This window comes from Agelaius tricolor, unplaced genomic scaffold (genome assembly GCF_023055355.1).
Source record: "Agelaius tricolor isolate 1412-34295 unplaced genomic scaffold, bAgeTri1.0.p SCAF_7, whole genome shotgun sequence".
NCBI lineage: Eukaryota > Metazoa > Chordata > Aves > Passeriformes > Icteridae > Agelaius > Agelaius tricolor.
This window is the reverse complement of record NW_027269267.1, coordinates 17,319,653-17,344,666: the sequence shown is the minus strand read 5'-3', so window position 1 is coordinate 17,344,666 and position 25,014 is coordinate 17,319,653. Positions and strand designations below refer to the sequence as shown.

At 39.9% G+C, this 25,014-nt stretch overlaps 1 protein-coding gene across 1 annotated transcript; it reads left to right on the top strand.

Moving 5' to 3' along the window:
* Positions 1-578: 578 nt before the first annotated feature.
* On the top strand, positions 579-25,014 carry TXLNG (taxilin gamma). Its single transcript, XM_071430475.1, has 10 exons — positions 579-890; positions 9,496-9,805; positions 10,514-10,605; positions 13,782-13,952; positions 14,714-14,908; positions 16,297-16,416; positions 17,423-17,497; positions 20,033-20,125; positions 20,644-20,739; positions 21,740-25,014. Exons 1-10 carry the CDS (start codon positions 594-596, stop codon positions 22,058-22,060), a joined length of 1,770 nt encoding a protein of 589 aa, XP_071286576.1. The 5' UTR covers positions 579-593; the 3' UTR covers positions 22,061-25,014.

The window sequence follows — 25,014 nt, the reverse complement described above, 5'->3', positions numbered from 1 at the left end:
TCATTCTCCGCTCCGTGCGCTGAATCCCTGTTTCCCCAGACGGGACCCTTCATCCCGGTGCCCCCGAGTAGGAGGAGCCGGGGACGGGCGATGGCTCCCAGGGCATCCCCGGTGGCGGGCGACGGCTCCCAGGGCATCCCCGGTGGCGGGCGATGGCTCCCAGGGCATGCCCGGGGGAAGCGCTGCCGGCAGCCCCGGCCTCGGCTGCCCCGCGCTGCAATTCCCGGCACAACTTCCTTGCGCAACTCGCTCTCCCCGCTCGCACGCCCCAGTTTTCCTGCAGAAGCAGCAGCCGAGTATCACTGAGTATCTCCAATGAGCCTCCCTCGCTGGAGATATTCCAGAACCGCTGTGCTCTGGGATGCCCTGCTCGGGCAGGTTGGACCAGGTGCCCCGCTGTGATCCCCTCCAACCTGACGCATTCTTTGATTCTGCTGATCCTGGCCGCCCCGCCCGCTGCCCCGTCATGGACACGCTGCTGAGTTGGCCCCGACTTCAAAGCCGTGACCGAGGCAGGAACAGAAAGGAGGGAGGCGGGATGCAGGGCGGCCAGGGAAGGGACCGGCCGCCACTGACGCTGTCCGCCCAGGGCCATGCCGCGTCCTCGCGCCTCGACGGACGGACTACAACTCCCGGCATACCCCGCGGCAGGGAGGGCGCGAGCCCTCCACGTGAGCCGTAGAGCTGCGCGGCGATTGGCTGCGGCCGGGAGGGAGGCGGGCCCCCGGGGAGCACTTCCGGTGCCCCGCGCTCGGCACTTGTTTGGATGCTGCCGTCACATCATGGCGACGCGCGGGGGCGGCGGCGCGGCGGGACCGACCCGGCGGAGCTCGAGCCTCAGCGGCGGCGGAGACGAGGCGGCGGCGGCGGCCCCGAGCGGCAGCCCCGAGGTGAGGCGGCGGCGGCCCGGTCGGGCCCGGCGGGAGGGAGCTCCACCTTCCCCGCCTCGCCGGCTCGCGGCGCGCGTTCCCCTCCTGCCCCGTCCCCACGCGGCCGCCCGGCCCGGGAGCACGGGGCAGGGGCGGGCAGTGCCCGCGCCGCCTCCGCCGCTCCTCGGAGCCTGAATCTCGGGCTGCCCCCGAGGCCGGACGCGCCGAGGCACCCGCAGCCGTGAGGTTTCGGCGTGGCCCCCGGGTAGCCGCGCTCGCCCTGCGGGGTCGGGAGCGGCCCCTCGGCGCTGCCCGGTAGTCGCGGGGCGGTCCCTGCCGAGCGCGGGCCGCCGGGGGCGGCAGCACGTGGCGGGCCCGGTGCGGGGGGCGGGAGCTGCGGGCCGGGGGGGGAAGGGGTGCCGCCCCCCCGGGGTCCCGCCGCTAACACCCAACACACCCCCCCCCCGCCCCCCGGGGTCCCGGCCGCCGCTGCCCCCCCAAACCCCCTCGGCTCGGCCGGGGTGCGCGGCCGGCGGCTCTGCCCGCGGGGGTGGCGGGAGCGTTTTCTTAACCTCCGAAATAGTAAAAAAACCCAAAAGGCCATTTTATTTCTTTTTTTGTTTTCTGCCGAAACCACACAGAAAGTAGGGCTGTTCCCGGTGCTTTTACAATAATTCCTGGTTGCAGATCCGTGTAGGGAAAAGCTTAAAATACCTGTGCCTGGTCACCCAACGGCAAAGACTTAAAATATGCTGTAATTCAGCTGCTGTGTGTAATATCACCGGCTCGGTGTTTAATGTGACAGAACTGCCTTGCTAATCTCGTGTGCTGCTGAAGTATCTCATCCTGTGCTCTTACATAAATTCAAGTGGCTTTTTAGTGGTAACTTTTTTCCGTGGTACAAAGGATAACATCTCAGAAATAGTAACTTCTTAGTGGTGGTTTATTTTTGCTGTTAAAAAGGTCTAGGAAGCGATGGAGCTAGTTTTCTTCACTGAAAAGCATCGTCCTCTGCAGTGTGGTTTTTTTAGTTCTTTACTAAGAAGTAACTTGTAAGTAACTTCGGTGTCTATTATGAAAGCAGATGATGATCATGTTAAAAAAACCCCTGTGTTCCATATTATTTCAAATACAGTGGAAAGGAATGTAATTATTTTAAAGAGGTGAAATATGGCAGGCAATGTTAAGCAAATTCTACATTCTCTTGTAGATTTCCCTCCCCCTGCCTTGATATTATTTTTAGGTTCCTTGTGACCTGTTTGCATTGGGAATTCAGAACTTGTCTACCCTGCTTTTTCCAGAATCATACTGTGGGTGACTACAAAACTATTAACTTTATAGTAAAGAGGAAGTGAAGCCTCATTGGTGGAAGTGATTCACACTATATTAAATGTTTTCTTAATTAGCACCTGTCTCAGATGTTTATATTAAAAAAGGTCTTGTTGGATGTGCAGCACTTTGTCCTGTGGGTAAATGCCCTGAAAGCGTCCATGTAAGCTTTGAGTTCCTGCAGTGAATTTTTTGCTAGAATTATAGGAGGTGTTTGTCATTAATTTTTTAGGTTGTTTTAAGAATCTCTGGCAAAGGTAGATTTTATATAAAAGCAAAAGCATGTCAGAGTTGCTTGGTGAGGTTCACTCTGCTACTTACTCTGTGGTTTAAGTATGCAGTGAAAAAAATTCAATAAAATCAGTTGATCTAAAACTAAAACCAGCCAAAATGATCGTCATGGAGGCCGGGGATGGGAAATGGGTAAGGATGAAAAGAAATAAGGGGACCCTTCTGTTGAGTCACACGGTTCAGAGTGAATTCCCCCTGTCAAACCTAGCCCCAGGCTTGGCTGATAGTTTAGGCACAAAAGCACTTGAACTTAACAGCAATTAATCAATGCCTCCAGTTAACCAATTTAACAAAATATTCTCTAGAATTTACTATCAGTACAACAGTAAGTCCCAGACCTCACTCACTCACAAATGTGAAGCACTTAAGAATCTCAGAGATTCACAGTACATTTGCTATAGCAAATATATTTACAAATATATATTTACACTGCACAGACACAGACTTGAAGAGTGTGTAGCAGGTGTCTATCTGTGAAAAATTCCCCTCAGATCCAGAGAAGTACTCACAGTTGATGCCTTTCTGTGTTCTCAAGGGACAAAGAGCTGAGCCTTGAGGAGTGCTATCAGCCCAGGCTCCATCACCAGCAGTTGGCAATTGTCCTCCAAGAATGGCAAACGTGGGAGTTTGCTGGGTCTGAGAGCTGCCCCCCAGGGGGAATGCTGGCCACAGCCTGCCACAGTCCAGGGGAGCTCAAGGGATCTCACTTAGAGCACTGTTTGCAGGGTCTCAAGAGAGAGCTTTAGTCATAAGTTTTCATCCTGCTTCAAATTTGGGTTGATAACTTCCCTAGAAAGCCTTGTAACAAGAATATTGTTCCACTTGGGTTGTTGTTGATGTAAAAAAAAAGGTTTTCAAGGATATTTGCTAAAAGCCATGAGCTTGTTAGACATCACTATTTCGTGGGAGCAGACAGTGTTTCTGATAAGCTCTGGATGAGCTTTTTTCCTGGGTGCTGTTTGTCATGGCCAAGGCCTTGGGATCGTACTGTGGCCTGGGGTGGGGCTGTCAGAGATGCACCACCACTGTTTTAGTGTCTTCAGCTAAGTGAGGGAAGAGATGGTTGGGTTTTTTCCTGTTTGTGTTTGAGGTAAATTAAAAAGCTTTCTTAAAAACAGGCTTATCATCTGTGTCATGAGGTCACTGAAAGAGCAAAAAAACCCAGTGTGGTTAAGGGTAAGAGGAAGAAGTGAGGGCTATAAGCAGGGATCATGTGAGAATGTTTCTGAACCAATATGGGAGACCAGGCCTTGAATTATAAGGCCAGGAAACCTAAGGGTGGAATTCTGCTAACAAAGAGTCTGTCTTGAGTTTTGTGAAGGTAAAATACAAATTTAGGAAGTAGGTGTTTCTTAATAGTCATCCTGCTGTGTTGGAACTTCTAACCTTGCAGTGCTTTGAAATTAGTGATGAGCAATGCTGCTGGCTCCTCTGTCCAGTGTTTTGAAAGTAGATAAATGACTGCACAGAACATAGTTTTTAATGTAATGACAGAATGTGATGAAGTGTTTGTTTGAAATGACTTTCAGATCTCACAGCTGAGATCCTTGTTCAGTGGGGAAGCCACCTCAGAGGCCATTAGGTTTGGGAAAGGTGTAATTAGACTGTGTGATCATTGAGGTCAGTGAGCACAGTATAGAGAAGAATTGCATGGAGAAATAGCCTCAATAAGCTAGTCTTGTGGTCAGAAGCATCTCAATAATTGTGTCTAGACCAGTGGATCAAGATGCACCTGCTATAAAATGCAAACCCAAATTTTGTGACATCCTAAAATGGTGGTTTTCATGCAGAAGTTGTAAATAAAATTATTCTTTATTTAACATAACTGTTTAAAAATCGATTTGAGGAAAAGTGTATCACATACATGTTTTCAAAATAAGCTTTTCTATGTTAGCAGGAAAAAGTAAATTGCTGGGATGCAGGAAGCTTAATATTTGTTATGAACCAGACACATTTGTGATAAATACAACTTACCTTTTTTGCTGCAATTTTTTTTTACTGCAGTCGGTCAGGATAAGGGGTATAAGGCTTTTATGATGAGTGGCATGTGAAGCAAGTTTGGAAATGTACTCAGCTGAACAGTGTTATTCAGATTATCTCTTTTGGAGTCTGATGTTGAGGAACTGATTATATATTTACTTATATAGTTAGGTTGTCATCACAGTTGTGAAAATCTGTTTTATGTACATGTGCTTGTTCCAAAGTTTCCTGGATATTTCCTGAAGTATTAGCTATTCCACAGACTAAGGGTGGAAGAGTCTTTTCACAGCACAGTCCAACTGCTACTGTGGGGTTTGTAGGAGTTGTTTTCATAGATTAATGCTAGTGCTTATGTTTCTTAGGATAATTAGCTAACATTCAGGATAAAATCGATCATAGTGCAGCTACTAATTAAAAGGTACAGAGAAGTATTTTCAGGTGGTTTAGGGAAAGATTGTGTATGTGTATGCAGAGGAGTATGGAATACAGGTAAGCATGGTACTGATAGTAAGCACAGTATATTTTGGCATAACGTGTAGCATAGTGTGCTGTAGACTTGTGTAGGTGTGGAACAAAAAAAATAAGTGGGTTTGTGATACGTTTTGGCATGGTGGTAGGACAAGTTCTGTAGGACAAGTGTCTGTTCTGTCCTTATGTGCAGTGTGTGTTCCTGAAGCTAAACTGTTTGAAGAAGAGCTGGCTTAGGCTCTTGTGATCATAGCAATTTTCACATATGGGGTATGTGTCTTGTCTGCTGATCTTTTAGGTATAAAATAAGGTAGAGTTTTCTTGATGTGCATCTTTTTTGATCGAGGTTGAAGGAGCAGAGCAGAAGACTGACTGAAAAGTGGGGTGAGCAGGAACAGTGTTGCCAGTAATTTTCCTACAGTCATCTTCAGGTGGTTTGTCCTGTAACTCTTAAGTAGCTTGAAGATGACATGCTTATTCAGAAATGTCAGCATCTTGTAATAGCTGGTTTCACAGCTAGGTAGGTTGCACATATCTTAGAGTTTTGATAAATTTGTGATATCTTATGAATTTGCCTGTTACCTTGCAACATCCTCTTTTTGCCTCTCTGTAAATCTTTCTAGGCATATAATAGTCTGACTCTGGGTTGTCAGATCATGAGCCTCCTGTGGTTGAAGATGGCTGGAAGCTGAGAGGGGAAGGTAGCAGTTAGAAAAGGTAATTGTGATTTCAGTAGAAGGTCTTTGCTGGGGTAGTTTTGTTTTGGTTTTATTCAGTCAGTACTGAATCAGCACTATTATACAATGTGCTGTGGGAAGTGCTTGTTCTGGCTGGAATGTTAAGCTGAGAAGTTCACTCATCTGATGAGCACACATTTGAAAAGATGAGAGGTAAGAGTTAGGGTCGTTCTTACCATGGCCTCAGTAAGGAAGGGAGCAAGTTAAGTAATTAATATGGGTTAGTACTTAACATTCTCCAAGTGCTGTTTCTTATTCCTATACTCCAGCTTGAAGCATGATACAAACCAATCTGAAACCACCTGCAATTAAAGTGTTTTAAGAATAGCATTGAGTGTAAGAAGGCTGTTAAGACTTCTGGCTAATGGTTTTAACATCTAAAGTTACAGCTAATGGAGAAAATTCTTTGTTAGTCATAATCAGGAAATCATCTAGATATTTGTGTTCATGGCTCCTGTCAGGCAATAGCGGATTTCTGTTTTTTAAAATGAGAACACTTTCTAATTTAGGTTAAATAAGTTAGAATTTTAGTATTTAGTTGTGCCACTACTGTCAGATTTGCTTAAACTTACAGGCTACAACTTCATAGATAGATTGAGTTTTAACTTAGAAGGAAGGGGTTTTTGTTTGGGGTTTTTTTTGGTGTGTGTGCTGTCAGATTGTTGTAGCTGCTGGTAGAACCACTTTTTTGAGTACAATGTTCTAGTCTGTGGTCAACAATTTGTAATTGTATTTAAGATAAGAAAACTGGATATTTTTACAAAGCCTCTCTAATGCTACACTGAGCTTTGGTTTTGCAGGGAGCTTGTTTGCTTATCAGTAATCTTGGATTTGTTCCATGTTCATGTTTGGAAAACCAAAAGAAGGTTGACAAGTTCTGTATATATTCACCATCTTTATAATTTTCAAATGTGTTGGAGACATACAGGACACTTGTACACAAACCTTTTTCTTCAATTCATTATTCTGATAGGTTATTTCTGCCTTTTCTGTTAGACTTTGGAGAGTGAGTCTGAAATTCCTTGTGGCTTTTTTGACAAAGAATAGAAAATACTCAGAGTTTAGAAATTATTATTGTCAGTAAAAAATTGAACTGACACCTAATTTGACTTCAACAAAAAGCTCTGCTGAATTAATGAGGTGGTGGTGTTCACTTCCTGAAACTTCCAGATGCTTTAGAATATGCATGTTAATTGCCTGCTCTGAATTGATGTGTAGCTTACTATGATGGTTTCCTCAGAAAAAGAGATGGGCATTTCATGACTTACTGGTCACATGTATGCCCCTGCTAGTAGTTGTTCTTTTTTCCACTGGAAACAACAGAATTTTCTCAGATAGAAAACAGCAAATTTTTTTCATTTGACTAGGTTTGAAGCAAACACACACAAATGTGGTCTTGTTGATGTCCCAGTCCTTCAGTAGCCAGAGTTAAGTGTGTACCTGTGGTGAGAATAAGGTATTGTGTGTTTAGTTCTTGTGCTCTGACTGCAGTTACATTGGCTTGTATTTTTTAGAGGCTCTCGTGCTTTGGCTTCTTTCCAGTCATCCTGCTTCCACTTCTGTTGGCAGGATTGCCTATTGCTGTGCAGTGAACTGGGCTGAGGAGCTGATTTGGCTGTAAACTGTGTTAGAACAAGTTGCACAAACGTTAGTGCTAGACCAGAGGAGCTTGGGCATTGCTGCTGTTCAGTATGTGACTGCAGCCAGGCAGGCCTTCTCACCTTCTGTTGGAGCTGCTGGCAATTTTGTGCTCTGCATTCAAAAAAAAACCTCCAAAGTCTCTTTATGGATATCAGTCTGGAAATGCTTAATGCTTTTGGGTGCCAAGCCCGAAACTTTAAGTTTAAAGCAAACTTTCTGTATGTTTTGCAAGACTACTTGGGTACAAGTATCTGAATCAGAATTTCACGTTCTATGCAAATAAAAACCCTGCAAGTTTCAGCTGTTCTGTTGGTACTGCAGGTACTCTTAGTATCATGTTGTGTTAGAAGAATCTGACCTTTCTTGTCTTGTCAGCTTAATGTGACACAGTGTCTCAGCTTCTGTATGAATCCTGGGTTTTACAACATCTGTGCCATGGCTTCAGCCATTGGTACACACAGAGAGGTGAAGAGAGCTGTGTTGTTTTCACATTCTTGTGTTTTCGCATTTCTTGTTCTTTTATGTTTATTTGACTGACCCTAGAGGAGTAAGCCTTTCTTGGAAGACCCACAGTTTAGGACAAGCCAAGGGGAAAAAAATTGGCATTTTACAGATGACAGATGACTTTTTAGAGGTGTAAAATGTTGTTATTGGTTATTTGTTCCAGCAGTTCAATTACTGCATGACCTTTGTAGGCATTTATCAGTACGTTGTCTGCCGTGGTTAGAGAATAAAACTGCAGTGCATTTATGTTTGTTCATAAAGCATGTGCATCATTTCCACACTTGTAAAGTGAATCTTCCTTGGAAAGTCAAAAGTTGCTTCTTAATGTCTGTAGAGATTATTTGCAGTTAAAAAGCTTATTGTCCTTTGAGAAAGACGCTGTGTGAAGTCCATCTCCTCAAGAATGAATCTACCTTGAGATAAGGTCTAAAGAAAGGGACTTGCTTTAAGAATAGCGAACAACAAAGCTGTTATGCATGAATATTTCAAAAAAAAGATGTATTTGTTTAATGATTTTTAAATAACCTTTTCAAGCATGCTGAACAAATTTGGAGTTGAAATACATCTCACAATATATTATGAGTGTTGGCTGCATTCCTTTGATGTTGGCTAATTCCTTTTGAAGAGGGAAACAGTCCTGTGCAGAATATAAAACCCAGTGCAAACCCCTGGCTTTAAGAATTAACACATTTTTATTAAGAAAATGCAAGGTAATCTGATATTAATTTGTGCTTTAACAGCATAACTGTGTATAAACAAGCTCTGTTTTAACAATTCCTTGTGATTTTAAGGAAATTTACATTCAGTCCACTGAAAATAAATCAACATGAATTTTACTTTGGCAGTGAGTTCAGCTCTGCTCATCGTGCTTTTAACTGTCCATGTATGTTGTATATTGGGATTGCAAATGGACAGAAAAAACCATGCAACTTTCAAGTATTGTCCTAAGTCCCAGCCCCTGCCATGTAACCAAATGAACAAAACAAAAACACGCCCAATCAAACATCCTTGCAATTCTCATCAGCCTGAAATGTTTCTAGAAATTGAGAATGTTGTTCAGGTGATCGAGAGAGAAGTCTGGAGGTGCTTAATAAACTACACAGTATTATATAGAGAACTGCTCTAAAATAGGAGTGTCACAGCAGTGTTATAAAACAACTGGTGGTGGTTAACTTTTTGGTTAAGTGATTAAACATTTAGCATTTTAGGAAATCTTTAGAGAAAGTTCTGTTTAATTGAGCATATATTCTTATATTCTTATATTGAGCATATATTCATATATATTTAAGAATATATTCTTAAAAATCATAGGCAGTAGGAGTCCAGGCCTGAAGTCAGTTAGTATTCACTTTTTTGGATAATTTCATTGATGTGAATTTCATTTCATTGAATTTTACCACTTCAGAAGTGCTCCTGGTCCTGTTTCTCATTCTTGTTGTAGCAACCAGTCTTCTCCAGTTAAGAGCTGACAGTTGTATTTGGCATTGTGATTGAAGTAGTTCAAGCTCTTTCTCTGTGCCATTGAAACAATTTATTTATGTATTCATTAGACTTCTTATGAGGGTTTCTTTTTTGCATTTTACCCTTATTTGTCCATGGAAAAGAAGGGTGGAAGTTGTCATTTTAAACACATTTGCTTAACTGTTCACATCCACTTCCTTCTTTCCGTTCTGAAGGTTGGTGGTGCCATGGAAGAAGCTGGATCTGGGGAGATGGGGATGGATAACCAGGATCAGCTGGTGAAGAGCAAGTGCACTGAGCTGTCTGATGCAGCCTTGCAGTATCCCCAGTCCAATTGCTACAGCCTGGAGAGCACTGGCACCTTGGAAGAAGCCGAGTACATCCCAAAGAGCAGAAAGCACCTGGGGCCCACGGGCTGCTCCCAAGAGTGCCGGGAGGAGACTCCTGGGAGAGAGGAAGCCCGTACTGACCCACCTGATGGCCAGCAAGATCCAGAGAGTGAAAAACACAAAGAGAAAACATTGGGTGTGTTCTCTTTGGCGTTCTGATTTTTAATATAATATTTTTAGAAAATATTTATAAAATATTTATAATATTTCTGTAAAATAGCTATGGATTTGCTCCTTGTCTCAAATTTACTCTGTAGCCAAAAACTTGTCACCCGTAACAGGATATTTTGAGAAACTGTGTGTGCACTTCTTCTTGGGAAAGACAGTTCTTAATGCATATGTAAGACTCCTTCAGCTGGCAGTGCTATTTTTACATGAACTTTAATAATAATGTGGTAATTGCTAATCAACTTTTTTAACTTTCTGGTTTAAATCTGGGATGGCAGTGTTCAGTGCTGCCAAACACGGCTGATAATTAAATTCTAAATGCTTATTAAGAATGTATGTGCCAATACTTAACCTTCTAGATGGCATTTTTTCAGTTTTTTTATTATCTGTGCAATTCTAAAACAAAAATATTTTTGTGTTAATATATTAAAATAATTTTTGCTATCCTTGTTGTTGAATGGCAAGGCAAATAGGGCAAGATGGATTTATTCTTGCTCATGACATCTTGTGATGACTTCCCATTTGTCATCTGTTAGGATTATGCAGCTGTCAAACCAGGGAACAACTTAAATCGGGCTAATTTCTCATGGATCTATATTTTACTTCTAAGGACAGGCTGCTTTTCTGGTATATGGTTTTTCTTCCTCAGTAACATTGTCTATCATCCGTTTCACAGGAAAAGAAGTGTTATTATTAATGCAAGCCTTGAACACGCTTTCTACCCCAGAAGAAAAGCTGGCAGCTTTGTGCAAGAAGTATGCTGATCTGGTAAGTCATTTGTAAAGATAACAGAAGTTATTAATGTGTTAATATTAACTATAGAGTGCAAGAACAACTAATGAAGGACAGTTAATGATTTTGAGTATTTTACAGTGTTGGTAAAAAGGACACTCAGGCTGACTGAGTATTGCTTCAGCCAAACTTTCTTGTAGTCATTTCACTTCTACATGACTGCCCAAATCCAAAGCAAAACCAGGTTTTGATAACTTGGTGTTGAAGCATAATACTAGGATTAACAGAAAAGTTGAGTTATTTTGGGAGTAATTTATAATGCTTTTGTGCTAGTGTTTTATCATTTTAGGATAAAGGGAAAGAACATACTATCATACAGAGTTTTGAGGGGGAGGGAGAATGTTCAGTTATATTTAACTCTTCAGTGATTTTTGGGAAATGTAGGATGTTGGAAAGATCTAGGTTTAATTTTACTTTGTGCTTTCTGATGATGTGAAGGAACAGAAAGAAAGGGTTGCATTTCTTCAGTAACAAACCAAAAAGAAGCAGTTCATAAAGTGCATTCCCACCTCAAGTTGGTAATTCATTCTCTAAAACAATTGATCACAAAATTGGAGAGGGTTCATAAGTTTACTTTTCATAATGTTTCTAGAGATAACAACGCTTGACTCATTTTTCTTTAGACAGGAATGGAAAGACTGGAAATCTTGTGTGTATATGTTTTCCCACCGTATTTGTAGTTATAAAATGAATGCAAACTAAAGAGATTACAAAAGCCTAAGTTTTCTCTCTGTAGCTGTCAAGTGTATCATATGCAGGTATTTCTGAAAATGACATAATGGCTGCACAACATGGCATTACTCTTCTGAAATAATTTTTTTTCCTTTGAGATTCATACTGTCTCCAAAACTTTGAAGATGATCTAGCAGGTGGTCTTTTTACTCACAGAGGCAATACTGATTACTTAAGAGGAGACTTAGATTAGTTCTGTTATGGAAATCCTGAGTTCTCCATGGAGGTCTGTTACATTTTTGTTTTGTTTTCCTTGCTCTCTCTCACATGCTCTTGGTTCATGTGAGTGCATTTCCTTTAAAACCAACAGTTTCTCTAAGAAGTCACTTGCATTTAAATGAGAAACAAAATTAGTTCTGAATTGTAACTCAAGGATTGGGAACTCACCTAAAAATGAGCTTTGATATTGTGAGAGAAAAAATGCAGTAGGTTAGTTGTTCCTTATGAGCAATTGCTGGTGCATGTGATGCCTTTTCTATTTAAGCAAGCAGCTCCCGTGTCACCTCACAGTGGTGATGAGGACCTGCATGAGGAGCTAGGCCAGTTTGAATCCCTCAGTTCTAGAGAAAGAAAAGAGTCTGCCCTATTTCAGTTTGAGTTTTGTTATTACTGGAAAGATCTCAACAATTAGGGAGCAGCTGGACCAAATAAATTGTAATCTCCTTCAAGAAGCTTGGTAGTCAGATGAGATGTGTCCTCTTTAAGGTTTTTGCCCTCCAAGGAAGTGATCAATAGACTGTAGGCAGAGTAAGCATTCACAGTTGCCATCCTAGAAAACCACCTGCTTTCCTCATTGTGCTCAGAATGGCTGAGGAGCTGGGTGAGGGCTTGTCTGGGTGTAAGAATAGCTTTGTTTCAGGTAAATGAGTTTGAGAGATGCCTCTGTTCCAGTTAGAATGTTTAGGTTGGATTTGATTGTGTTCCTTTTAAGATGCATTCTTTTCTTCATGATAGTGATGGAGAACCACTGGCATAGATATCAGCTTTAATGCCAGCAGAGGTTTGAACCGTTTATGACAGTGCACCTACAATGCTTTTTTTCTTTTTTTAAAGATTCATCATCTTTAAAGCTCACTGTCAGGTTTTTCAGTGGTGTCTCATGAAAAGGACTGTACAATGAAGGTAGGAATGCCTCTCTCCTGGCAAAAGATCTTCCACAATTTTTTTTCCATAATTTGGAATCTATCAGGAGATCAGCCTGTGATGCAGGAAGGTTTGCATCCTTGGTGATACATCTCACACTTTTACAGGGCTGAAGTTTCATAGGTGTGTAGACAGCACAACCACTTGAAGTAGTGTTTTCTGGCCATGCAAGAAAAGGGCTTTTTGTATTTAGATGTGAAAATACGCCCTTAACATTCCATTTCCCTGAACTACATTAAATACACATTTAATTTACTGTTGTCATGGAGGTCCTTAACTTTATTCTTTCTTTTGTGCTTCAGCATTATTTTGAGCTCTTTCAGAAAACCAGAGTTGTATTATTCTTCTGTCATGGTGATGTTCCTCATTGCCAACCCTCTTTTCCTGTGGTGTCCCAAGGCTGAGGCACTATCTAATAAGGAGCAGTGTAACACTTAACATTGTAGCCTTCTTTGCAAAGAAACAGCCTCTAAATTATATGTTTTCTCAGGGAGCCCAAAAATCAGATATAATGGACTATCTCTCTGAGATATTAATGCAAGAAGATTCTCTTCACTGGATATTCATAGAATAGATTTTTAAATATGTATAGAGTTTACCTGTGTAAACAGCCTAAAGGAAATTGAAAAAAAAATTGCTTCAAAGGATTGAGACTGCAGAGCTCTTAAAGTATGGACTATGTAGTTGTAATAGTAACTGACTTGATTTGTCAGGGCTGCTAGTTTTGTCTGTTCTTTTCTGAAATACTGCAGAATTCTACAAACTTGTATCAATTACTGCTTCCCTTGGTAGGAACTCCTGCTGACAAGGAGCTCTACACAGTTCTGTGGTTTTTCTTTTTGATAGCAAAAACAAGACCTGTTGGATAAACAGTTGTGTGTGCTTTCAGGATAAGAGTGGGGAAAGTTGTGACTTGTTAAAAAGCCAGTCTCAGTTGGCTTTCAATTGTATCTGCTACATCTTCCTTTCAGAGGGCTGTTCTTAACCCTGCAGATGAAAGTAGGCTGATAGCTCAATAACAGGGACATGCTGCCTATTCCTCAAAGGCAAATGTTAATTGGCAAATGGAATTTGTAAATTTTCATTTTCTGTCCTTACACATTAGAATTGTCTGGATGGATGATGGCAGTTTCTCTTTAAGATCAACTTGAGGTTTTAATGAAATTTTATTTCCTTGTTTTCATCCAAAATGTTCAAAAGTTTCTTCAGTGTGCTCATCTAGATGCATAGAGATGGTTTCACCTATGTTTATTAACAAATTTACTCTCTAACTACAGTTGGAGGAGAGCCGAAATGTTCAAAAGCAGATGAAGATCTTGCAGAAGAAGCAAGCACAAGTTGTGAAGGAGAAAGTCCACTTGCAGAGTGAGCATAGCAAGGCCATTTTGGCACGTAGCAAACTGGAATCTCTCTGTCGGGAGCTTCAGCGTCATAACAAAACTTTGAAGGTTAGTTTATTTATATAAATTATATATTTATATAATGCTGGTGATGGAAATCTTATATATCACTGCTTAAAATCAGGACTGCTGCTTTTTTCCCTGTCACTTTGTCCATTACCTGTATGTGTAGGTGAGTGGCATGTAGTGTAAGTGTAGCTGATTTTAAGGTAAGGAATACAGCGATAGTTAACTTGCTGATGTTCCTTTCACCCCCAAACCAATTCTTATTACTTGCAGTATTTGATCTTCTCATATTTGTTTCTGGGAGCAGTGCTGATAACTGCTGGGAAAAATTGCACAAGTAAAATAATAGCAACATGAATTGGCAGAGTAACCAAAAAGCTTAATTCTGTCAGAATATAATCGATGGGAGTGAAATGGAAGAGAGCCAAGATAAGATAAGAATCTGTGATTGCTGTAGAAAATTGCATTATAGTATCAGTGCTGGTTTTTACATCTGGATAATGCTGACACATGCAAAGGTACTTAGCATCTTAATGTACCAGCCTTTGAGTAATGTTGGGAGTGGTAAAAACAAAAATCTTTAGAAGTTTTGCAACACCTAGATTCTTTTTTCTACATGCTTCACATGGGTAGTCAGCGTGGCGTATTATGATTGTGGCTTATGTTAGTTCCAGCACTCTAGAATATGAAACTGTACAGAAGTGAATTACTGCCATTGTTTCTGACTCAAAAAATGCATGGTTTAACCTGAACACTTTTAATATTTTATATTTAAATATTTCATTAATATTTATCCATAAAAGGAAGAAAACATGCAACAAGCGCGTGAAGAAGAAGAAAGACGGAAAGAAGCAACTGCACACTTCCAGATCACCCTGAATGAAATTCAGGCTCAACTGGAACAGCATGATATACACAATGCCAAGCTCCGTCAGGAAAATATTGAACTGGGGGAAAAACTGAAGAAGCTCATTGAACAGTATGCACTGCGAGAAGAGGTGCTTACAGTACACTTGTAATGGGATTTTCTTAGTTCCTTGATTGTAAGGATCAGATAATTATTGAAAAGGGAGGAAAACCCCTCATGTCTTACAGCCATTTTATATATAGTTTTTGTAATTATTCTTTTTACTTCACTTCTGAGAGAAATTTATTAGATGTTTGGCTCCCTGTCTGCCCTTCCTGACTGGTTTTGATTATCTGAGTTCAAGATGCATTGAAGAAAGTTTTTCACAATGAAAGTAATCAAATAGAAATAAGTTGTCCAGAGATTGTCAAACCTCTGACTTTAGACATATTCAGAGCTCAGCTGGGCAAGGTGTGAGTAACCTGATCAGGCTTTGAAGTTGACCCTAGTCTGAGTGGATTAAATGGCCTCCAAATGTTACTTCCAACATAAATATGTATTAATAGTTGATATTCTTCAGAATTATAATGGAAAGGGATATAAGAGTTATTCTGTCTTATTTCTTCCATTTCATTAAGGTTGGGGTCTTTGGGGGAAGCTTTGTGTACATAGCTGCTCTTGTTGGCACGGAGTCGAAATAAGCTATCATGCTTTAAGAACATATTTGGCCTGGTGTCATGGAAATGTCTCTACTCTAGGGCTAACTGAGCTGTCTTTAATTGGCACCAGTTTGTGAGCTAGCTGCTCTAAGCTACAGTGATGGAAAACAGCCAATTCTCCTTGTCCAAGAAAGAACTGAGCTGCATGGAGTTCTACAGCTAAGATTAGTTGGCTGGTTCTTGGTTGGCACAGGAGGTTTGGAGTATAATTTCTCAACTGTTTCTGGAAGGTTGTTTTTTTGTTTTGTTTTTAATCTGGATCAGTTAGAAAGCTCTCTGTATGGTAATTCCCTACCTTTTATAATTGTGGAATATTTGTATCTACCTTGAGACTGTATGTAGAAAAGACAGGAAGTTGCTTTGTGCTACTTTATGGATGGAAGTAAGACGGCAAAATGCAGTGATTTGTGGGATTTCATGAGCTAAAGTAACTGTTGTTGCAAACATTGTTCATTTTGAGCCTTTGTAATGATGAAGACTTGAGCTTTTAGAGGTAACACAGTAAGGATTGGAGGTAGATAAACCAGCTTCAGAAGCAAGGGTATAGACTGCTTTTAACAGGATTTTTGAAATGTCTGGTGTGATGTGACTGATGGTATTGTACCAACTTAATGAGACAGGCACCTGGTGTCCATGAAAGACTAAAAAGGGTAATTACAGTTTATGGAGATAAATAGGAAAAAAAACCATGTAAAACAGTCTCTTACCACTTTGTCTTTTGCATGAAACTTTTAAACAATGTGCATCTCCCCAAACAGTACATTGCCTTCACTGACCAGCAGACTATGTTTGGCTATTACGATTTTCTTTTTCCCTTTAGCATATTGATCAAGTGTTCAAACATAAGGAACTGCAGCAGCAACTTGTGGATGCCAAACTTCAGCAAACTACCCAACTTATTAAAGAAGCAGAGGAAAAACATCAGCGAGAACGGGAGTTTGTAAGTGAACTCTATATGTTAAGAGAAATAAAATCCATCAAACCAGACTTTTCCTGATTTAAAGCAAATAAAACAAATTGAGAGGACCATCTTTTGAAAGTTAGGGTAGATTTCAACAAGGACACACAAGATTTTGTATATGATGTCTAGATTATTGATATACATGCTAACAGCCAAGTAAAGTTACTTGTTTGCATTTTCTCAGCAAATACACTAAATATCATTTAAATTTCTCTTAGACTGGGGAGCATGCTGTGAAACACCAAAGGTACTTTCTGCAGTCAAGAATTGTGACCTCTGGTGTTATGCTATAAGAATATAGCATAGAATATACAAATACAGAATAAAGTGCTTTTTTTGTGTGCACTGTTTGCCCCCCAAAATTTGTTGATGTTTTATTTGTATGTTGATAATCAGCAATATACTTGCAGTCTTCTGAGAAGTTTTCTTCCTATGAATCTGTAACTTCTAGAAAAAAAGCGCCTTGTTTTTTTCTGTATAATCTTAAAATGACCATCTAGTGTTGGATTCTTCTGGTTTTTTTGAACATAATTTCTGAGTCATTAGCTGGTGAAAATCTCCTCAAACATGAACCTACAAAATGGTGTCAAGTTGAAGTAAAATTGGTTTGAATTAGTCTGCAAAGATAATATGGTGACTGGAGAAATTAAGGTGGAAAATAAATTAGGCTACAAATCAGTTACAAATTACATGCAGTTTGTTAATTAACTATTCATAATTTAGCAGTTCACACTTGCTAGAGAAATAGAAATATTGCCTCATGTTGCCAGTTAGAGAAATGTCTCAGTAAAATTCTCTGCATGACATCACATGTTTTAAATTGTATATATGAAAATGCAGTGTAGTAATAAAGCCTGTGTGAGAAAATGTGGTTGAATAGCCCTTAGGTGGTGATAATGATTGTTCATTTTTAATCATGGATTGAATTAAGCCATTTTTGGGAGTACTTTTTTTTCATTATATGGCTTTTTGCATTGTTTTTTAGCTGCTAAAAGAAGCTACAGAATCCAGACACAAATGTGAACAGATGAAGCAACAGGAAGCTCAGCTGAAGCAGCAGGTATCTTTTTTCAATGGAGAGATCTTCAGTAGCAGTTCCAAAAAGAAAATACCAAGAGATTTTTGACTGTAGTGAGCGTAAAGCAACATCTGAAAAAACTTAATATTCAGATGCTTGTGAAGAGTACTTTGTATTTTTTTAAATAAGTATTAAATTTAATTTCCAGTAGGTAACTCTTCCTTAGTGAAGCATGAAACATAAATTGTAAAGAACTGATGTTTTGTACTTGCTGTTTAATACGTCTGGATAGTACTGTTCCTTGGAAGGTGCTCAACATTGCATTTCTGGAGTTAGTCCTCTTCTGAATTCATAGTTTTAATACTACAAAGACTGGAATGTAGGAAAGCTTAAGAAGAAAAGTTTAGGAAAGTGTGACTTCTCTGAAAATACTGTTCTTTTGTGACTGTAAAGAGTTGTGTGAGGGTTTTTACTCAGGCAGATTCTAGAATCTGTTTCTTACTGTTTCCATCACCATTTGTTGTGGAGGATTGGGAGCAAGCAATGTCCTGTTTATCCCTGTAGTTATTCAAATTTAGTAACCTGACTATCTCTGTCCACAGACCCTACTGTCTTCAAATTATTTTTCTTGTTGTAATGTAAATGCTACAGCAAAATCCCCTCTGAGAGAGGAGAAATGGTCTCTGGTTTTTGTGCTTTGGATCACCTTCAGTCATTGACTGCACGTGAGCTCAGCACGAGGCACAGGGAAATGGCAGTTCCAGCCAACACAGAGCAGTGGGAAGCAGTAGCTGTTCTCTTCACTGTGTGTCTGTTACTGCTTCATTTGAGGTTTTGTATGAAGTCTCTGTCCTGGTTTCAGCTGGAATAGAGTAAATGTGTCTCTATTCTGTGTTTCGGATTCACTATAACATTGATAGCACACAGATGATTTGGCTGTTGCTAAATTGGGATTACTTTAAGTCAAGGGCTATTTTGTGTCTCATGCTCTGCTAATGAGGAGGTACACAAAAAAACCCCAAAAAACTGGGAGCACAGCTGGGACAGGTAACCCTGGCAAAAAGTCCAAAGGGGTATTCCAGACCAGAAAACATCATGCAGGCTGATGTGGGCTTGGGAATGGGATCTGGCGTTGGGCAGTAGGTGGTGAGCTGTTGCGGTGTGCATCACTTGTTTTTTCTTTTCTATTATTGTTATCATAATCTATTATTATTGTATTTTACCTTTTTTCAATTACTAAACTGTTCTTACCTCAACCTACAGTTTTGATTCTCTTCCCCAACCCACTGGGGTAGGGAGTGGGGATGAGTGAGCAGCTGTGTAGTGCCCTAGTTGTCTGCTGGGTTTAAACCATGACAGTGTCTTTGAAAGCTATTCCATGCCCTTTTTTCACACATACTGTACCCAATTCTTTTCTATCCTTTCCAAGAGTTAGGTTTAAAGTGTGTGTGTATGTGTGTAGTTAGATGTAATCATACACATCTCCATTGGACTTGAACACAGGAATATCCAGATACTTCCAAATAGGTTTTTTACCATGCTAAGTCTTCTATTTTTTTTTCCAAGTTGGTTACCCTTTATTTAAAATCTAACTGCCTCTTTTGTTGTTTTTAATAGTTACAATGGGTATAGTTAGTGGTTTCTTGGGGCCAGCAGATTTTTTTGTAGAATAAGATGAACTAGAAAGTTCAGTGACAATAATGGCAAAGAGTCATGATGTACTGCTGACAAGCTAGGCTAATTCCTGTTATGAAATTCCCTTTACTAATAGAGCAAACCACAATATTTCTATGCTCTTAATTGTGTTGTCCTGCAACCCCAGTGTAAGAATTAAGAGAACATACGACTCTTTACTGAGAGTAAGAAGTTATTCTGAAATGTACTCCTAGAACATTATATCACACACTGATTAGGAATATTTTTTTTTAAAACTGTGTTATTAAACAGATTTTGCAGTTTTTTCTTGGTGATTTACCTTGTGGTGCAGGGCAAGAAAATTTTCTGTAATTTAATGTTAATGCTCTTGACTTTTTAAGGTGTAAATTCACTGTTCTGTGAATTTCTTTTCAATATTCACTTTCTTTGATTTTTGTTCACTGGGCAGATTACATTGGTTGTGAATGTGTATTTTGCTTTCTGAAATCTGTCCTGTTTATTTTGTCCCAGCCTTGGTTATTAGCTTTGGCTGGTTACGGTGGAAAGGTAGGTAATTCCTAAGTTTTCATTTCACCAACCAGGTGCTGAATTTCCTATATTTGTGTATGTCCACAGAATTTTTTTTCCAGTGGGGAAATAAAAATGAGGTAGTGATGAACTGTGGTGTCTTCCAGCATTTTATTAAACATAATATTCTTTTTACTTCAGAATATATTGCTGTTCTATAAACACAGAACTCTACTTCACGTATAATTTGAATAGCAGGTCTGTGTGTTCCTCAAATGGAAATTGTAGCATAGTTTAAAAAAAATATAAGGAAGTTAATGTTTTACCATTTCTAGTTTCATTTTGCCACGTACCTACATATTTTTGTATTTGTATACACTGTTCAGATTAATGTTCCTGCCTTTTTTCCAATAGCTTTCTCTTTACATGGATAAGTTTGAAGAATTCCAGACCACCATGGCAAAAAGTAATGAGCTCTTTACAACTTTCAGGCAAGAAATGGAGAAGGTATTTATAGGATTACCTAGTTTCATAAAAAGTAATATAGAAATGCATGCTGTTAGTGGGTTGCATTTTAGATTTTATAAGCATTGGCCATCTGAAAATATAAAGAGTATTTTGACAATTTAATGTGGATCATAAGATAGGGTATAAGAATTATGGAAGAGAAATGTAAATTTTTTTCTGTATTTTAACATAATTAATGCTAAATTGTCGTTTCAGTGTTCTACCAAGTATTGGTTCTCATTCTCTTTGGCTGTGCTTATGTTTTAAAACTTCTTTTCCTGAAGGTTTTTATTACTTGTACTTGAAACTTGATAGTCTGTTTCTTTTTAGACTCAATATTGTTTTCTTTGAATGCAGAATCCATAGTTGTGGGGTTGATTCTGTGCAGAAACACTTTCCCAAAATAACTTGTTCAAACTGGACTTGGAAAGTAATATGAAGAAGTCTAATTAGTCATGTAAAACCACCTACATTGCAGCACAAGCCACAAAATTAAATCTTTTAATTATCTTTTGTAGATGACAAAGAAGATTAAGAAACTGGAAAAGGAAACCATTGTGTGGCGTACAAAATGGGAAAACAACAACAAGGCTCTTCTGCAAATGGCTGAAGAGGTAACCATCTTTTAAGCAGCAGTGTAGTTCAGCTAGAGCTTGAGTCCTAGAGAACTCCCAGCAGTTTTTCAGTTTTAGAGAACTGCAAGTAATACACTGCAGCCTCTTCTTGGACTGTCTGCATTATGTTTCATGTTATGTAAGTTATTGTCCTCCTCAGGCATGGAAAATGAAAGGCTGCTATGTAAATCTAAGCTGATGGCACAAGAAGAAACCGAGCCTGGTTATTACTTACTGTTTAATTGATGAGATGTGTATGAAATCATACAAGCTGAAGGAATTGACTGCATTTCAATATGCTGAGCAAAGCTCAGCCAATGCTGTGATAGAAATCTGTTTGAAATGCACAAGACTGACATGAAGGAAGTAAGCCCCATGCAACAGATTGATTGCTTTCTTGCATTGCTGCTGCTTTTGAGGTCACAAAATGCCATTACTGACTTTGCAGTCTGGCAGGAGCTGCACAGTGCAGCTGTGCCTGCTCTGTCCAGGGCCTGGTTCAGGTATGTGAAGTCTGGCCTTGGCAAACCGTGCTTGCTTGAGTAGGATCTGCTATAGTGCTGTTTATTTTTCCCTCCCTTCTTATAAGGAGCTAGTTAGGAGAGCCCTGAGTGTGGTACATTCTGGCCTGGATTCTGCAGATGGATTGTGGATTTCTTACTTCTGTGCCCTTCTCCTCCCTACAGTTGCCATTATTTGGGTTGTAGTTGACAGTGTTATGGGAGTTCGTATTAGGGTCCTGGTTGATGCCCAGCCCTTTCTTGTAGCTAGCATTAAGTGGTTATGTATTTCCCATTGCTTGTTTTGAAAGGCATCCATTGCAACTCCAGCTCCTGGCTAGGTGAAGTATTCTGAACAAATTGGCTCTAGTTCAGCTGGAATTTGGCCTGCTGGATTAATTAAGACTTAATACTCAGGATTAAATAGTGGTGATTCTTTTAATTAATTTAAGGGGGTAAAATGGTTGTATCACAGAGTTTTTATTTCCTTTGTCCTTCAGAAAACAGTAAGAGATAAAGAATACAAAGGCTTTCAAATAAAACTGGAGCGTTTGGAGAAGCTCTGCAGGGCCCTTCAGACGGAAAGGAACGAGCTGAATGAGAAGGTGGAAGTGCTCAAGGAGCAGGTTTCTCTTAGAGAAGCAGATGTGGATCTGGCAGTGCAGGTGTTGCAGTCCTGCACCCTCAATTCCCATGAGGAGCTGGGAATTCCCATTGACACGGAACCAGGAATCCAACCCGATGCGGAATCACGTGCGGGAAGTAGCTCAGAAAAGACTGTCTCAACAAGTCCTGTTCCTGGCACTGAATCTGTAGACTAAAATGAAGTGTAAACACTGTATTGAGAGATATATTTTGTGTATAACTTTCTCTGTTGGTGGTAACTATTTGGTTTTGTGGTGAAAATTTTCTTACTTTTTCTACCATATCTGTATTTTCTTAGAACTACTGGACTTATGTGGTACAGGAAGCTGCATAGCAGCTTTAAATAGCTTAAACTATAAATTTTCCACAACTGTGTTGCACATCTGCCTCATTTTTTAGAAGAAAATATTTTTCCATAAAAGGATGCATGTGCGTTTCCTCCCCACAACACAAATCACTGTCATGGAAGACTGTGTACAGACCTGATATCATTTGGGGAAAATGGTGACAGCAGGTCACTCTTTTGTTTTAAAGAACAGCACTCTAGTTTTGTTCATTGATTTGCCACTCAATATACTAAAGATTATCAATTTTCCAGTAAATTTATCTACATGAGGATGTCTAATGGCCAGTAAAAAATTCAACTTTCCCCCTATATATGTTTTCATATATATGAATGAAAAAGTAAAGGTCCAGACTATAGTTAAAAGTATGCTTAAAGGGTTTTATGTACTTTGTGGTATGAAGAAACAGCTTTGAAATACATTAACTTGCAGCTGGTGAAACAGGGTGTACAGCTTTTTGCAGATGTCTCAGGGCTGTGTTGTAAAGGTTAGTTTGGACTACTTGCCCTACCTGTGAACATGTTAAATATAAATGTGTGGGAAAATGTACAGTGATGCTACCAAGTGGAATTTTGCAGCTGTGGAGCCTATTGCCCAGGTCTTGGTCACATTCTTCCCTCTTAGCTGCAGTGTGTCCACCACATGGTTATCCTGACTAGAGAAGTCTATTCATGTCTGAGCAAACTTCTGGATTATCTGAAGAGCTGGAAAATAAGACACTTCCTGCTGGAGATGTGGAAGACAGGAGTCTGGCATATAGACTTGCTCTAATAGCCAGGTATACAACGTATTTAGGTGTTAGTTAAGGCTGTACTGGTTATGATTGAACATGAGGATTGATATGTCTCCTGAAGAACAGCGTGGAATTTCCTGCTCGTTCAGCCTCAAAGCTGCACCAGTTGGCTGAGTGCCTTCCCAGGCAGGTTATCTGGCAAAGATGGTACTTCACATTCTCACACTAACATACCACAAGCACAGCCCCCTTGTTAACCTTAAACCATATTGTATTCTCCTAGAAAATTTGATATCCACATTGTGACTTCTTTTCTGGAAAGGAACTAGGACCAACACTTATTTTTTGGCAAGGCAATGTGATCTAACCACATGCTACCCCTAACTTTAGTTCCCATGCATTTACTTTCTAGTTTTGGTTGCTGTCATTTTAAGAAATATGAACATGTGTAGCCTTTTCTGGTACTTAAAAGTTTTTTGCACTTACTTGGGAGGGGATTTCTGAGTCAAGCACATCTCAACGAGCTTCCTACCCCCATTGCCCTTGGCAGTTCAGTGGCTAAATTACTTGAATGTTCAGGCTGCACTGAGCTCCCAGTCCTTTTCCTGTAGTAATGTACGTTGAAATAACTTAGCTGTCTCAGAGAGAAAGGTTCTGTATGGCCTAATACATGTGTTTTAGCTCATACCACTAAGAGGAACTGTGCAAAACTTACATTTCTGAAATAGAGCAAATGGGAAGCTGGCCATCTCCTCCTAGACTGTGTGGGTTTGGTGTTGTGGTCCAAGCACAATGCAGGAATGAAAAGAAGGTAGCAGTGAGCAGTCAGGTTAGATTCAGAGCTTTGAAATGTTGATCATGCAAACTGTATGGCATAAGAATAACTGGAAAGAAATATTTCAGACTTGCTGTTGAAATTACTTAATTTATAGAATCAAGCTTGAGAAAACAGGTGTTGTGAGAACTGGTTTTCAGCTAACACTAAGTGTGATGTCATTTTCCTGACGAAAAGTGAAAAACTTTGTATTTGGTGCATCATACCCTTGGCAAGGTAGGACATGCAGTTTTCTATTTTTACAATTTATTATTGGGACATGTTGTATTCTGAACAATTCTTTCTGTGGTGCTTGTTTTACATGGAGGCAAGAATGAGTTTTTGGACCCTGCTGCAAGAATAAATTAAAGGGCTTTTAGAGACACGACAGATGTATGCAACAGCAATACAAGTATCTTTGACACTGGCTAAATATGTAAATGAAGCTGAATGCCCCAAGTGAGAGGCTTTTAGAATGGGGATATTTTCTCTATTTTCTACCCTCAACATACTCTTATCATAGCAACTTATCTGGCCAAGGCAAACTGTATTTTGCTTCCTGAAACCAGTCAACAAAGTTTTATACATTGATTAAAAAGTGTTGTTTTAAAAAAAATACAGACTGATGTTAGGGATAAGCTCAGCACTGTCACTGATCTGCCATATTGCAGGCTATTGCACTGCCAGGCTTGCAGCCAAAGGGGCTCCAGTAGGGTTTTTAAGTAAATTTCTATTACTGCCTTTCTCCCACTACTACAAACCATTTAACCTGGATGTAAACTGATGTAGCCTGAGGTGACTGTGTCTAATTGTCAAAACTGGGGCCTGATGGACAGTTTCACCATGATTAAGCTGCAAAAAGCTAAATTGTATGTGATTCAAGACCCAAGTACGTGTATACATACACACGTAAGTTAGGGCTGTATCTGTATTGTTTTGTCCTTCCTTTCATTACACCTGGTTATGTTACAGTTCAATTCTCAGGTGTTGCAGAAAATCTACCTCTTTGGACTGTAGATGGAAATAACTGTGAAAAAAGTGATGCAGAAATCTAGTTTGTGCTAAACACACTGCTTTATTTTTACAACCCATGTCTGCTTTCATGAGGAAAAGTGATAAATGAACAGGCAGTCTTTGTTTTGCTTTTCAAAAACATTTTGTAGAGATTTTTCACTAATGTGAATCTGAAATTTTATCTACTCAATTCTGTATAGATTAAGTAAATAAGTATGCTTAATA

Coding starts and splice junctions, on each gene's coding strand:
- TXLNG (XM_071430475.1), top strand. CDS start 594: ATGCCGCGTCCTCGCGCCTCGACGGACGGACTACAACTCCCGGCATAC. Junction 891..9,495: donor CCCCGAGCGGCAGCCCCGAG/GTGAGGCGGCGG, acceptor TCCGTTCTGAAG/GTTGGTGGTGCCATGGAAGA. Junction 13,953..14,713: donor GTCATAACAAAACTTTGAAG/GTTAGTTTATTT, acceptor TATCCATAAAAG/GAAGAAAACATGCAACAAGC.